At 37.9% G+C, this 14,129-nt stretch overlaps 1 protein-coding gene across 6 annotated transcripts in view; it reads left to right on the top strand.

Annotated features, from left to right (window-relative positions):
* Nucleotides 1-13,268, top strand: part of LOC109911349 (guanine nucleotide-binding protein G(I)/G(S)/G(O) subunit gamma-12) — a 103,982-nt gene extending 90,714 nt beyond the window's left edge. For 3 of the 6 annotated variants that reach the window (XM_048601719.1, XM_048601717.1, XM_048601716.1), the window contains 3 exons: nucleotides 3,589-3,643; nucleotides 3,750-3,857; nucleotides 7,894-13,268. In XM_048601719.1, the coding sequence (XP_048457676.1) occupies nucleotides 3,777-3,857; nucleotides 7,894-8,019 (207 nt within the window). In that variant the 5' untranslated portion in view covers nucleotides 3,589-3,643; nucleotides 3,750-3,776 and the 3' untranslated portion in view covers nucleotides 8,020-13,268. The remainder of the gene's footprint in view (nucleotides 1-3,588; nucleotides 3,644-3,749; nucleotides 3,858-7,893) is intronic. The other 3 variants (XM_048601720.1, XM_048601718.1, XM_048601715.1) reach the window with 1 other exon arrangement.
* Nucleotides 13,269-14,129: the final 861 nt, after the last annotated feature.

The raw sequence follows: 14,129 nt of genomic DNA, 5'->3' as shown, positions 1-14,129 counted from the left end.
GCTCCTATGATGCTGCTTGGCCTGCTGTGTTCATCCAGCTCTACACCGTGTTATCTCAGATTCTCCAGCATCTGCAGTTCCTACTATCTCTGATACAGGCTTATGAGGTAGATATGTTGGTGTTAATTTCCCGAAAGATTCCAGCAGACTAGATATTTGCAAGTACAACCGCTCTAGTCAAGAAGAGAGGCAGAAAACATATAGGCTAGTTAGCTCAATATTGTCATTGGCAAGGTGTTCACCAATTCAATTGAGGAAGTTATAGCTGGGCATTTTAAACAAAAATAAATTTTAAATAAAGGTAAATGTAAAGGTAAATAATAAAGATAATCAGATTCAGCATAGATTTGTGAATATGAATTCATGTTTAACCATTTATTGGAATGTTTTGAAGTAGTAACGTGCTGTGGATAAATGAGTCTGTAAATTACTGTACTTGGTTTTCCAGAAGGTATTTGACCAGATGCCCCACAAAAGGCTAATGCACAAAATAGGAGCTCATGGTGGAGGAGCTAGCACAACAGTGTGGAAGGAAGATTGGTTGACTGACAGAAAATGGAGTATGCATAAATGGGTCTTTTTCAGACTGGCAGGATGTGATGAATAAAACATTTAGAAATAGAAGCAGGTGTAGTCCATTCAGCCCCTCAAGCCGAGCCTTCTATTCTACAAGGTCATGGCTGATTTTGCCCCAGGCGTCAATCACATTGTGCCAGTTCCTCATAACCCTTGACTTGATACTTCAAAAATGTACCCACTATCTGTTTAAATATTTTCAATGATCTAGCCTCCACAACACTTTGAGTGGAGAATTGCAGACATTCATTACCCTCTGAGAGACGAAATTTCTCTGCATGTCATGAATGTCCCCTTATTCTGTAAATATATTTCTTAGTTCGAGATTCTCCCACTAATGGAAACATCTCAGCGTTGTGTTTTTTTTAAGTTCATTCACGGGATGAAGATGTTGCTTGGTCGGCCAGCATTTATTGCCCATGCCTGATTTCCCAGAGGGCAGTTAAGAGTCAGTCACATTGCTATGGGTCTGGAGTCATGTAGGCAGACTAGGTAAGCCTGGCAGTTTCCTTTCCTAAAGGACATAAGTGAACTAGATGAATTGTCTGACAATCAACAATGGAATCATTGTCATCATTAGAGTCTTAATTCCAGATTTTTGCTTTTATTGAACTAAAATTCCACCATCTGCCATGGCAGGATTCGAACCTGGATTCCCAAAATAGAACTTGAGCTTCTTGATTGAAAGTCCAGCAATAATACCACTAGGCCATGACCTACTATTAAGTGGAGTCCAAAAGGGGTCTGTGCTGGGGCCTGAGTTCTTTATTGTTGGGTTAGTGACTTGAAAGAGGGGAGGGAAGATGTAGTTCCTAAATTTGCAGGTGACACAAAGATAGGCAGGTACTTGTGATTAAGATGTAGACAGATGTGAATATTTTGAATTAGAGAAGAACTGACAGATGAAGCGTAATGTACGAAAATATGAATTTGTTCACTTTTCTCAGGAAGACCAAATAAGAAGAGTATTACCTAAACTGAGGATAACTGCAGGATTCCGAAACAGACCCTTCAGCCCAACTCATCTGTGCTGACCAGACATCCCAATCTGACCTAGTCCCATTTGCCAGCAGATGGTCCTTATCCCTCCAAACCCTGCCTATTCGTATAACCATCCCAAATGCCTTTTAAATGTGTAATTATACTCGCCTCCACCACTTCCTCTGGCAGCTCATTCCATACACATGCCACCCTCTGCATGAAAAAGTTGTCTCTCGGGTCCTTTTTAAATCTTTCCCCTCTCACCTTAAATCTGTGCCCTCTACCTTTGGACTCACCCCACCCTAGGAAAAAAAAACCTTGGGTATTCTCCTTATCCATGCCCCTCATGATTTTTTTAACCTCTACAAGGTGACCCCTCAGCCTCCCACGTTAGAAGGAAAATAGCCCCAGCCTGTTCAGCCTCTCCCTATGATTCAAACCCTCCAGTGCCAGCAACATCCTGGTAAATCTTTTCTGCACCACCTCGAGTTCAATACCATCACCACCACTATAGAAGGGCAACCAGAATTGTACACCATGTTCCAAAAATGGCTTTGCCAATGTCCTGTACAGCTGCAACTTGGCATCCCAACTCTCATACTCAATGTTATGATCAATGAAGGCAAGCGTGCCAAACGCCACCTTCACTATCCTGTCTACCTGCAACTTCACTTTCAAGGAGCTATGCACCTGCACCCCTAGGTCACTTTGTTTGGCAACACTCCCCAGGGCCCAATCATTAACTGTAGAAGTCCTGTCCTGGTTTGCCTTACCAAAATGCAGCACTTCACATTTATCTAAATTAAATTCCATTTGCTACTCCTTGGTTAATTGGCGCATCTAATCAAGATCCCATTGTACTGAGAACTTCCTTCATTGACCACTACACCACCTACTTTGGTGTCATCTGCAAACTTACTAACCATACTTCCTATATTCTATCCAAATGATTTATATACATGACAAAAAGCAGTGGACCCAGCACTGATCCTTGTGCCACATCGCTGGTCACAGGCCTCCAATCTGAAAAACAACCCTCCACCACCACCCTTTGTCTCCTACGTTCAAGCCAATTTTGTATCCAGTTGGCTAGCTCCCCCTGCATCCCTTGTGATCTAACCTGACTAACCAATATACTGCATGGAACCTTGTTGATGTTCAATCACCAAAATGTTGACATGCGGGTACAGCGATTGAGGCTAATTACAAGAGGAATTGAACATATAAGTAAGGATGTTAAGCTTCGGTTATACAGGGCAATTGGTGAGACCACATCTCAAATCTTTGCAGTTTTAGTGTCCTATGTAAGGAAAGATGTAAATGTCTTGAAGACAATTCAGAGGTGGTTTACTAGATTGGTACCTGGAATGATTGTGTTATCTGACGAGGAAAAGTCCGATTAATTTTTAAAAAAAAAAAAAAAAGTGCTTGCTCTTACTACTTTTTGAATCATTTTCAACAACTTGTTGAAATATAATTCATGCAAGTTCGTTAACCTGAAACATTAATTCTGCTTTCTCCACAGATGTTTGACTTGTTCATTGTTTTCTGCATTTTCTGTTTTTTGTGTGAGAAGTGTATAATTGGCTGTAAAGGCCTTCGGAATGTCATGATGTTACATAAGGTTTTTGCTAAAAGGCAAATCTCCCTTTTCACTCTTAATAATATGCCACAGATAAGAGTTCACTTTTGACCTTGGGCTTCTTAAATCAAAAATGAATTTGATTCTCTAATTTCCCATTCATCACCAGGAGAAGCCAGTGATCCTATTTTGTCGCATTTAGTATTGTATAAATAAGTCGAGGTATCAAATTATTATTGATTACAGTGACACACTCTTACTGGAGTACAGCTGAAAATATTATTCTCCTTTTTATTGGAAATCTGATCAAATATCTTTGTGGAAATGGAAAGAAGCAATTAGAAGTTGGTGCAAGCTAACAGTCTGAACAATTGTTTACTGTAAAGGACAAAGTTAGTGGGTTTTGATCCTCCACATTTCTTGATGTTGAAATTATTTATCTTTTGCAGAATTTGCACTTCATATCTCTGAAAAACATCATTGGCTTCTCAGAACCAAGTTTAGGTGTGTTTTATAAGCATAATGTTACATAAAATATATATTTATTTTAACATAAATTTTGTTGCTCTTTCACTATCTCACTTTGTACGTATGCTTTTTTTTGCTTCAGGCTTTAACTTTCAAAATATCGTCGAAAATGGCTAGTACAAATAGCATAGCGCAAGCGAAAAGGGCAGTTCGACAGCTTAAAGTAGAAGCTAGTATTGACAGGATAAAGGTAAGGAATTTGAATTTCATAATAGGATGGGGTTTTGTTATAGTGTTATATATGAAATTAAGTGCACAGTTTTCTTTCTTGCTTCAAACAAGTTAACCTGATGGTACTGAGAAGTTGCATTGCAATGGTGAGTCAGTCAGGTGTTTGAGCGCAACTCTGAACCTTGTTTACATATTAACCCCAAACTTGCACATTTAAGTTTTTTGCCAAGCAACAGAGGTAATTGTTCATTTATTTAGTACTTTAAGTGTACTAAACTGATAGAACCAATGAACGTGGCAGTTTTTTTCAAGCTCCTTTTTACTTTTGCCAAGTTTTATGTTTTTTGCTCCTCTCTAAGATCTTGGTACATAACATGGTTCCACTGGTATCCATCTCCAAGCGACTATTCCTCGTGAGTGAGATTAGAGTACAAGTAACAGCACGTTGTTTTATTCTAGTTAATTTGCGCCCCACCCACCAAAAAAAACATTGAAATTAGCTGTTGCATTGGACAGGATTAGCTAACTCTGCACATAACTGACTCAAATCTAGTTTGTTCGAGTGTTTTATGGTCTGTTTGGTTTTAATCTATAGCCATGCAGGAGGCATTGTTTCGCAAGTGCATTTGTTTTTTCCCATTTGCAGCTTCAGGTCGCCACTTAAGTGGGGGCATTTATATTACTGTTAAAGTTATTACTGTGTCAGGGAAACTATACTAGTATTCTGTTGTGGCAATAATTGGCAACTTTGAAACATTCATTGCACTGATTCTGAATATAAAATTTAACAAGGTTACAGTGTTGTGTATGCAATAATTAAAATTACAAGACTGGAATTTCCTTTTTTGCTGGTGAATATGATATATGTGTGGCCTAGTTCTAGTTTTAGCAAGGAAATCCCAGTGTGCATAATATCCCACTGAAAGATCATTTAAAATTGAGTTCCACTGCTTTTTAGCTAGTTTCCATATCTGCTAATTAAAACACAGCATCACCCTGACCCGTAGCTCTACTCTCTCTCCCCGCTTCTCCAATTATATAAGTAACATGAGATTCTGCTTTAATGCTGTAAATATTGTCTGAAAATGGGACGTACTGGGGTTTCTGTCATCTCAATACAATTTAGCTGAGAGTCTGAGCACCAGAGAGTCTGAGCACCGAAGAGTCTGCACACCATTTTCCTGGTTTACTTAACCAGATTCATGTGAATTTATTGCAAACGTCATTCTCCGACATGGGTCACTTTCCACCTGTACATTGGTAGCTGCCTCAGTGTTTGCAGGTTTAGATTTGATTTGACTTCAAAACTGAGCCACTCACTCGACACCTCTTCTGTCATTTACCTGCCAAAGTCCAGCTGCAGCACTTGAGATGCTCATCATTGTCGAGGACAAAGCAATCTGCTTAATTGGTACCACCTCCATTTACCTATGCATGAACTCTTTACTATCCACAGGATGCCTAAGGATCCTTTGGCAGAACCTCCAGACCCTACAAACTGCACTACTCAAGACAAGATTAGTGGGTGCACGGAGCACCATCATCTCAATTCCCCACCAAATCACAACTTCCAGACTTGCTCAAATGTGGCCAGTCTCTAAATCGTCACTGAACTAAAACCCCGAAACACACTATAGCATTGTGGGAGCACATTCACCACATGCATCACAGTGATTGAAGAAAAGGTTCTCCGGTTACTCCCTCGAGGCAACAAGAGAAGGTCCAAAATTGCTAGGTTTTCCCTGATCCCACAGATTAATTATTTTGATTGGGCAGTTAATGGCTTGACCAAGCTGAATTTTACATGGTAGTGGTGTGGAATAACCAATGTATTCTTTGCTTAATGTAGGAAAGATAGGGATGGATGTGTAGTCTAGAGTCTGTGAGCAACCAGAAAGGCCAAGACCAGAATAGAGATATTAAAGAGCTAGCAAAGAACCAGCTAGACCCTGTATTCGGCAAGAAAAAAAATCAGTGTGATACTACAAGGAATATTTCCTCATTAATTAAACAGGGTAATTTCAATCATGGTAAATAAAACATTGATAGAAATAGTAAGAATATAAACGCAAGCAAGACTCTGGAGGCATTTCATAAAATTTTTTGTTTAAAATAATATGGCAGGACAGGTGATGTGTATCTGCCGGATGTTAAAGCTCATAGACACCAATATGATCGAAAGGACGTATGTCAATAGCTCAAGGAGCTGAAGATGAGAGTTAATAAGCTGGAGTTTGTGCTTCAGACATTGCAATACATCAGAGAGGGGGAAAGTCACCTGGAAACCTTGTTCTGGGATGGGGATTCTCCTGTTAGTCTACAGAGTTTTCTGACTTGATCCATGTGAATTCCCAACCTTTGATCTGTTCTTGTAGCCCCACTATTTTTGTGCCTTGTCCAGTTAGATTTGCTGTCAGTGATGTTATTCGTAATGTTGATGTTAGGGGATTCAATCATAATACGCTATTGAATATCCAAGGGAAGGTGGTTAAATTCTTTCTTGATGGTTATTATCTGGTCCTTCTAGGTGCAAAGGTGTTACTTGTAGCTTAATAGAAACTGAAAGAACTGTGGATGCTGGAAATCAGAAACAAAAACAGAAATTGCTGAACTCAAAATTGGGGAATGGTTACCGAACCTGAAATGTGAACTCTCATTTCTCTCCACAGATACTGGCAGACCTACTGAGCTTTTCTTAGCAATTTCTGTTCGTTACTTGTCGCTTAATCAGTCCGATGCTCAATATTGTTCAACAGGGGAGTGAATAAGAATAGGAGACTGTCAAGAATTAGAACAGTGTAGAAATGTTGTAGGGATTGGAGAGCTGGAAAGAATTAGAGACAGTGAAGGGACCAGGGCTGGAAGGAGTTGAAAATAATGATGAGAATTTTAAATTGAAGATATTCTCTAGATGGGAGATTATGATGGAGACAAGATTATTGAGGAAACAGTTGAACATAGTTGAGTTGGAGACACTGTTTTGAGGAACACTTTTTAGTTGTGCCTTGGGGCTGAGATGAGTTGAAGAGGAGATTTGATAGCAGCATTCATCATAAGACATTTGGACAGAATAGGTAGAGGAAAAAAATCTGATGCCATTGGTGGAAGAATCTAGAAGTAAAGACCACCAACTTATGCTAGTGGCTGCTCTGGCCTGGATGGAGATTGGCAGCCCTCCATTGTACTGCCAGCAGTGGGCTGTTGCGGTACTATAGTTCCAGCTGCCACCTCAGAGGATGAGGGCTGGTGAGCCCAGATGTGGCTGGTGCCAGAGCTGGGGTCCCCCGCCAGCCAGGAGGGATGGCTGCATCATGTCTGGGTGAGTTCTTGGGGCAGCAACAGCCAGTGTAGGTGGAGGTGCTGCAACCTCTCAAGGGACGCTGACATGCTCTGGCATGGCCGGAGGAGGCAACAGCTCCATTAGGCAGTCAGGAGCATGGCGGGTGGGAGTTTGCTGCTACAGACCTCCAACAACTGTGTGCACAGGGACAGGCGGAGTGAAGAAGAGTGAGTGTTCATACCACAGTCAGGTTATGCAGTAAACAACGTTTAAAATTAATTCCATGAAGCTCAAATAGATTTTGGCTTCCGGTAACTTAGCACAACTTAAAGCAAAACCTCACTAAATGGAGTAACGTTAAGCAAGAACTTAGTGCTTTGAAGGGCAAAGCCCTTGAAATCCCAAGACTACTCGACATCTTTTAGTAAATAGTAGGTACGTTTTAAGAATAAAAATAAGAATTTGAAAGAAGACGTGAACATAAACAATCTGTTCCTAAAATAGTATGCAGTCAAGGGTCTGGTACTTTGACATTTTTGACAGAATCACGCCACATGACCAAGAACGTCATCTAAACTGATAACCTTCTAGACACAGGCAGACTTATTGTGTAACTCTTGCATTTTCTGTACAATAACTGTTACGTGCATTAAATGTCACTTTTGAAAGATACTTTAGTAATACTCTTGTACTGTCTGGTAACAGTTACATCCTATATCCTTATGCAAATCCTCAAATTTAAACTATTCATCCTTTTTTTTCTCTCCTTTGGCAGGTTTCAAAGGCTTCAGCAGATCTTGTCCGCTACTGTGAGGAACATGCCAAAAGTGACCCTCTGCTCATGGGCATTCCAACTTCAGAAAACCCCTTTAAGGATAAGAAGCCTTGCATTATATTATAGTTATAGATCACCTTTGTGCTTTTCTTTTTAAACTGACCAATATTAGAATAGGTGATGCGATTTTAATACCCTCTGGTATTCACATACAATCCAAATTCATGTTTCTTCCCATGTTGGGTTTTTTATTTTTCTCTTCACCTCCCTGTTTTCTCTTCCTGTGTCCCACCCTCCTTCCAAAAAACCCATCAAATTAGATTAGAGTTGGGAACAACATACGAATTCAGACCAAAAAGATGTTAAAAATGTTTTTTGTGCCAGGAAAAAAAATGAAGTTCGAATGTACTGAATAACACTTGTATTATGCCTTTATATTTACATAGTTTCCTGTGTTATTGCAAAAGTGTGAAATTTTTAAACTTACATATATGTTATAAATGCTAAACTTAGACCATTGTCCTGATTGTTAACCTTTTAATGCTTTTTTCCAATGGACCTGAAATTGCCACATTGGACTAGTCGTTGAACCAAATGCTACAATGCAGTTTACCACAAAGTCTTGAGTTGACCCCAACGTCCTGCCTGCCTGTGCTGTTGTTTATTATTTCCCCATTGATTCACCTATATCTATCTGTTGAGAAAGTCCGGCGAAGTAGGGAAAGTCGCTGTTTCCCCATTCATTAGAACTTTAACACTGTCCCTCTACAACTTTGAAATTACGCATGTATCCACGCACTTAAGTTTTAATAATGCGACTTCAATCCTGCTGAAGTTCGGAGAGCTGGATGCACAAAAATGCCTCGTGAAAGTCTTGATGTAGAAGATCTGTGAAGTTTGTTAGCTTTAAACTATATCTGCACAAACCAGAGCTGTTGTTTGATCTACACCTGGAAAAATATAAACTCTCCAGTGTACAACACCGGTCGCCTGCCACAGACCGTGGAATGTATAACAACCCAATGCCCAATTCACACATACGAAAGAGATATCAGAGCCATACACTCTATTGCTCCTGACTCAATTATTGGGTTTAAGCCCCTAAATGTTGCTAAATATCCAATCACTATTGGAAATAGAAACCATCACACCAGTTCTGACTCCCACCCTGTACCCATCTTATCTTTGTAACCTCACCAAGTTAATTCACCTCTCTTGTCACATTAATGATTTTAATATACATTACTTTCATTTCCTTCTGGGGATTTTATTTAAATTTATTAGCGTAACCTTCTATAACCAACATCTTCAAAACTTCATGGAATGGACTTGTCCATTTCAAGCACAGTGCACCGAACCTATGATGGCAGTCTCTGTGTTAGTGATGCAATTGCAAACACAAAAGGTTTGAAGATTGTCTGTGCATGTGAATCCAGGTTAGATCTATTTGTGTCAGTGAAAGAAAAGGGATGTACAGATAAATAAAAGAAAAATAAATGTCCTCTGATACACCATAGGTGGTAGATGGTAATAGTTGAATGTTGCAAAAGATACTCCATTATTAAACCCATTGGAAGCAGTTTGAGGTCAGTAAGAATTATACTTTGCTCAACTGGATTAGTTTTGTGGGAAGAAAGGCTATTTTCAAAACCATTGGCCCTTGCTTTTATATTTCTATTGGATAAATTTGGATCTTTGTTTTTCAGTGGTTGCATCAAACTGCTGTCCATATTCTTTTCATATCCTTGTATCTAAATTTTGGAAATTGGCAGCATTTTATTTTCTAATGTTCAAAGAATTTTTAATCTGCAGTATTAAGTGGTTTTGCCTTGGATCAACACAATAAAGATAAAATACTTTTTAAATCTTGCCAAATGGAAAATTTCAGTTTTACAGGATGACTGATATTGTATTGCCTGAGAACAATGTAGAGTAGTTGGAATGATTATAACAAAGTACTTTCAAGCACTCTTTTTTTTGAATTCCAGGATCTAGCTCCTTGCATTTACGCTATTAAATCAATTTTTAATTGCCATTTACAGACTTATGAGCCCACTTTATCCCAAGTCTGAAGATCCGACATCATCTGAAAGACTAGTGGATTTTAACAGCATGTCCACCCTGGTACCAAAAATGCCACTTTGGACATGTAACCCTGTGACCTGCAGTATTATACAAATGAAACTACAGTTTGATTTGACCATTAGAACTCTTTTGCATCCATAAAAATCACCTTTTTTGTGAAACAGTAAGCAATCTGTTTGATACAATTCTTTACTGAACGGTGTTGATGTAGACCATGATTTATTTCTGGTGATTTGCAAGTGATATAGTTTATTATCATTTTTGAGGCCAAAATCTCCTTGTATTTTCTGATTTTTAACTATGCGAATATTAGTTTAGCTCCTCTCGTATGTAGTTACTAGGATCACTTATTTTCAGTAGAGTATTTCCTCTATTTACCTACATTTCTAATGGCACCTTTAATGGTAAACTTCAGCACCTATCTGTCTTTCATTCCAAAGTTGAATCAGAAGCGCCCTCATGTAATGCAGTTGTGCAATAAACCTAAACTAAAGCTTAGTGACATACTGAAAATATTCATTATGGTGTCACCAACATCTTCAGTCATTTTGAGTCTTTAGTTAGTCTGCATTGTTTTAATGGTAAAGTTACTGATTTAAATTTTAATTTTACTTTGAATAGAAGGAGCCGGTTAACCATTTGATGGAAACCATATACAAAATATATAAATTCAAATTGTCAGTGCTTTTGACATTTATAATTCTGCCTAAGTCACCCACCAACTTTTCTGCTTTTTTTCCTCCAAATGGACCTCCGATTCATAACAAGCGAAAAGTGCCTTCCAATTATTTTTACTGTATTCGGTATTCCTTCTAGATCCATTCTATTAACATCACCTTTCCTTATCCGACTTAAGTTTTAAAATACTGCCTTGGATGCAAGTTAGTCAGATCTCCACAAAGCCATTGTGGCTTTGTCATCATAAGTTCCTCAAGGGATATGAAAAACTTCGCATCCTTTCAGAGCTTAATGAAGATATTGTTTCCTTCATGTTAAAAGAAAAGCATCAAGTTTCCTCTCTATTTCTATGAGCTGAATCAATGGAAAATGTAGAAATGCATGCTGCTTTCATAAAACATTTTACAGCCTCCTATTTTAAATTGAGAAAAATGTTCCCATTTCTTAGATAGCTATAATAACTGATTTCTAAGACTACCCACCAGTGGTTGTTCTCAACACTGAATTAAGAAGCAATCATTTATTGCAGCAGCAAATATTTCATGGGGGCTTTCCCATCCCTTTTTGGGCTTCCTTCTTGTTTTGTCAACCTTAGAAAGTGAATAACTGAAATCCCCCGTCATCATCCCACTGAGTTGGCTGCAAAGCTGTAGATCGATTTCTCGTTTCTTTGCAGCATAGGAAGCACTTTGATATTTATGCAAATTACAGTTGAAGCTGGAGTATTTTCCATGTTATTTCTGGCACTTTGTGATATCCTGTCACCATCACTGTTACTACTTTCCTGACAAGGATCGTCCTTCCACCTCATTCCACTAACTTGCATATTCTTAGCATTTCTAAGCAACATAATTTGAGAAACAAACCCAACAGAAAATTCAAACTCATGACTGAGGATCAAGTTTATCACTTGAGTTAAAGAATACACTTGCAACTATTTTAATCTTAGAGGTTTTCTTAAAAAAAAAAATCACTTGATTTTTTTTAAATACTAGCCAAATTCTTTGGGAGATGTCATTTATTAAGTTGTAAAGTATAGACTTAAATATCTTATGGCAATTTTATTTATTATACAAGTCCACTCTTCCTTTTCATTTGAATTATGCTGCAAGTCATTTTTGAATTTGAATGGTTCAATATTGCTTAAATTAGAAAATTGTAAATAAAATTAAAGTTGTTATCTTTAACCATATATTTTCTCATGATTTCAGACTTGTTCTTACTAGATAAGTTGACTCTAATTAATGATCTGTAAATTGACACCTGAATGAAGAGGACTGGCTATCAGCTATGCTAAGAACGTGGCTGAACCTCTGTTTTCATGCCTTAAACAGATATGTTATCTCATTTTGTTTAAGTAGAGAGAGAAAAGGTGTTTGCTGAGTTATATTTTACATGGGTGAAAAATTTGATGTACAAGTCCAGCTTTAAATGCCTCACATTGAAGGAAAAGTATGAAGTTTCAGAAGTTTGCGTACAAACTATAACTATCAAAAGCCTTATTTATGCCCATGATGAAGAAAATCTTAATTGCCATGCTAATAATAATTGTGCCATAGAATTTAAAAGCTGCACCTTTTAAGAAATTTGAAGATCTATCATCCATGGTCAAAAACCAACAACAAGATTGTTGGAAAGTGGACAATAAATCCTAGCTTGAATGCAGTACATATTAGACATTTGTGTTTTCACCTCTAGAATCTAGGTTTCAGTCTAGTTCAGGGTGGTGTGATGTCTCTCTGCAGATTTAAGAATTGTGAAATTTCAGTTTAATTCAAGATGGATGTGAATCTGAAGTTCAACATTGTTGCCTAACATATTCCAAGATTGTAAAGATGACTGAAATTTTAAAACTCATACTGGCATATTTAGTGGTTAAGATATATTAGGGCACTATATTTGCCATGCCCAACCTTGGACATACTTGTTTGGAACACCTGTTCCAATAAATAGAATACTGTCTTTTCCAATATGGATATTCCTCTTTGATTGTCCAAAATAGTTCAAAAAGTAAAACCTGTACACAAGATAAGTAACTCTAGAACTTGAGTCTGTTTATATTTATACATGAGGACTGCTTGCTAATCAGAACTTATAGCCATGACACAACATGCTGCACAGAGGTGATGTTTATTTTATGCCTCAGAATTTACATACATATTTACTATTTCATGTTTTAGATGAAATCTCACAAGCTAGTAGTAAGAAAGAAAGCATTTTGTTAGGCACTGGTCTTTATCAGTATGGTATGGAGTAGGAAGCCTGAGTTGTTGTATATTCATTTAACCTGTCAATATTGTCTTTCTACCTTGGACCTATTTTCTTCCTTTGATTTAATCCATGTGAAAAAAATTAAGTTCTGCTTTACAGACCAGTTTCTATTTGCCTTTAGAAGCTAAAGATCAGTACTACTATTTGCAATTAATTTTATATCAAACTACTTGCCAACACAACAAATTGTTAGACAGCAAATAATTTTGTATGTTTTTGTCTTTATTTCACTAATTTCACTTTGTGAAAAAGAAAATGCTGAAATTGTTCAATGCTGTGAATGTGTTCAGTATTGTGGTTCCAGTTACTCTGCATTTTAGTAATAAACTCATTGCATTTTATAACATTTGTTTCTCCATTTTATTGAGCAGCAATTGAATGTTTTTTTTATGTTTATGGCAGTGTAAGAATGCATTAGTTAAGTGAAAATGGACCTGCCTCATAAGCTTTCCCAGATCGTCCACTTCCTGCAGAATCCAAGGGCTTTCTCCAGTAAGGTACACCTCTTCATAAGCAGCACTTAGTAATGTTCCCTTGAGAATTGTTGCAGTTAGCAACAATTGCTGGGGTAAGTTCTGTTTTTGAGCTGAGGTAAACTGTATAGGAGGACTGAATTTGGAGAAAATGGACAGAATATTCTGGCAGCAGGTATAGAAAGAGTGATTCCACCTAAGAGGATGGGTTGAATATAGAATTGTAGAATTACAGTGCAGAGGAGGACATGAAGTCCATTGTGTCCATGGTGGCTGTCTGCAAAGTGGCATTCTTTTCCCAATAATCCTGTACTTTTCTCTTCAGATAATTTAATTATCTTTCGAAGACGTCAACTGAATCTGCACCACACTGTTTAATGCATTCAGATACTAACTACCTGCACAAAACAAATCCTCATTGTCATTGTTTCCTTTACCAATCAGTAAAATCACTCTTCTCTGCTTGGTCCTTCTGTCAAATTGAACAGTTTCTTCCTGTTTATCCAGGCCCCCTCATGGTTTTGAATGTCTCTACAAAATTCATTTTCTATCTTTCAAGAGGAACAGCCGAGTTGCTCCAATCTGTCAATCTAACTGAAGTTCCTCAGCTCTGGAAACCATTCTTGTGAATCTTCTGGCATCTTTTCTGCACTGCTTTCACAACCTTCTTACTATTTGCTCCCAGAACTCGGGAGAATACTCAAGTTGAGCCCAAACCAGTATTTGCTC

This window comes from Rhincodon typus, chromosome 10 (genome assembly GCF_021869965.1).
Source record: "Rhincodon typus isolate 14 chromosome 10, sRhiTyp1.1, whole genome shotgun sequence".
NCBI classification, from domain to species: Eukaryota; Metazoa; Chordata; class Chondrichthyes; order Orectolobiformes; family Rhincodontidae; genus Rhincodon; species Rhincodon typus.
The sequence above is the reverse complement of the archived record's forward strand: the minus strand, read 5'-3'. Positions and strand labels throughout refer to the sequence as shown.